Raw genomic sequence first — 1,648 nt, 5'->3', positions numbered from 1 at the left:
AGGGCAAGGGACACAGCCAGGGAGCGCCACAGCTCAGATGCAAGTATATTTTTGACGAGCAAACCACCCGGGCCCTGGTCTGTCTGCGCACGGCCTCACATCATCTCTTAAGCTTTGTGGTCTTCACAAAGGCCACCTGCTATTCGCAAGTGGCATCATCCATGTCACTGAACCAGAACCCTGATAGGAAACAAAGCTCTCCCGGCTTCCTTCACCTGGGCAAGCAGAAGGCCCACAGTCCTGGAGAGCCTGTGGCAGTGCCGAGGGGACCGTGGGGGACACTACTCTCCTGGGGTGCCCAGTCCAGTGGTGGGGAGAGAGGAAACAGATACAAGTCTCAACGTGATGTTGGGACCTGGTGAGCGCTGAAAGACATACTTCCGTTTCCGTGAGTGCCCCGACTACGTCACACACAAAGGGAAGTGGGCTCTGAGCTGATTCAGGTGGAAAACCGCCCAGAGCGGCCGGAGGTGGGCCGCTTTAAGCAGGCCTCCCACACGAGGCGTCCCGCAAAAGAGGCAGGTGCCCACGTTTCCCATAGAAGTCAAGAGACAGGACCTGGGAGCTCAACTGAGACCCAAGACGACAATGGGGGAGAGTCCAGAAACAGAAGAGGCGTGTCTGCATGAGAGCTGTTTCTGGGAGTCCCAGGTGAAGGACAGGTGAAGGCCTCAGGCTTGGTGCCACTGCCAGGCTCTTGGCACCCTTTTTTTGTACTTCTCCCCAACAGGCACACACTCTGCTGGTTCCCAACCTCGGGGACGGGACACACAGGGGCTCGTGCAGCGCACCAGCGTCAGGGAGGAACCCACCGTGGCGCTGGCCGGGGCTGGCTCAGGGCCCCCGTTGACGTCGGCGCCCCGCTCCCGCTTGCCCTCCTCCAGGCCCGTCACCGTGCTCGGGCCCTTCTTCTTCTTGAGCTTGGCCAGGATGGACGACTCGCGCTCCGGGAATGGGGGCATCTCCTCAAGGACAGTGGCCTGGCAGGGAAGAAGCCCTGGTCAGCACGGCTCAAAGCCCCGTGGTTTCGGGCCCGCGACAGCGACACGGCGGGGGGTGGCAGCGCACCAGGATGTCGGTGCTGGCGACGGAGCTCAGCCGCAGGTACTCCACGGCCCGCTGCTGCAGCTCCACGTCTGCGTTCTTCAGCTGGCTGTCGCTGCGCAGCACGTCCTGGATGGTGGGCTTCACCTCCGGGAAGAGGTTCACGAACTTGATGTAGGCGGACAGGAGGAGCGCTCTGGTGGGCACGCTGCACAGGTGGAACTTGGAGTGCAGCAGGTCGAACTGCGTCAGGGGGCTGCGACAGGGGCAGACGGGGCGGAGCAGGTCAGGGGGCCCGATGGCGGGGCAGGCGGGGCGCGGCAGACCTCAGCTCCTCACCCCGACGCTGCGCACTCGGCTGGTCCTTGGTGCATCGGAGCCCGAGACCCCAAGGCTCTCACCCGGGGAAAGGAGCAAGGAGGGACTCAGGGAAACCAACCCCCTCCGCCCAGAAACACGCACGCGCTTCCAACCCCAGGTCACGTGTGCGTTTCCCCTTGGGACAGCGTCTCTGCACTTCCCACGAGACTCCCTGCCTTCTACACGGCACGAGGAAGGCAGAGCCGGCGGCCCAGAGTGGAAGTGGCCTTGCTCGGGGTTGTCG

At 63.3% G+C, this 1,648-nt stretch overlaps 1 protein-coding gene across 1 annotated transcript in view; it reads right to left on the bottom strand.

The window, feature by feature from the left end:
• Positions 1-1,648, bottom strand: part of AP2A2 (adaptor related protein complex 2 alpha 2 subunit) — a 44,707-nt gene that overhangs the window by 10,407 nt on the left and 32,652 nt on the right. The window contains exons 14-15 of the mRNA XM_023523727.1: positions 1,069-1,370; positions 813-980 (exon numbers count right to left, since the gene is read on the bottom strand). Coding sequence (XP_023379495.1) covers positions 813-980; positions 1,069-1,370 — 470 coding nt within the window. The remainder of the gene's footprint in view (positions 1-812; positions 981-1,068; positions 1,371-1,648) is intronic.

The sequence above is a fragment of the Pteropus vampyrus genome, unplaced genomic scaffold, assembly GCF_000151845.1.
Source record: "Pteropus vampyrus isolate Shadow unplaced genomic scaffold, Pvam_2.0 Scaffold405, whole genome shotgun sequence".
In the NCBI taxonomy this organism is placed as follows: domain Eukaryota; kingdom Metazoa; phylum Chordata; class Mammalia; order Chiroptera; family Pteropodidae; genus Pteropus; species Pteropus vampyrus.
This window is presented reverse-complemented; position numbering and strand designations above follow the sequence as displayed.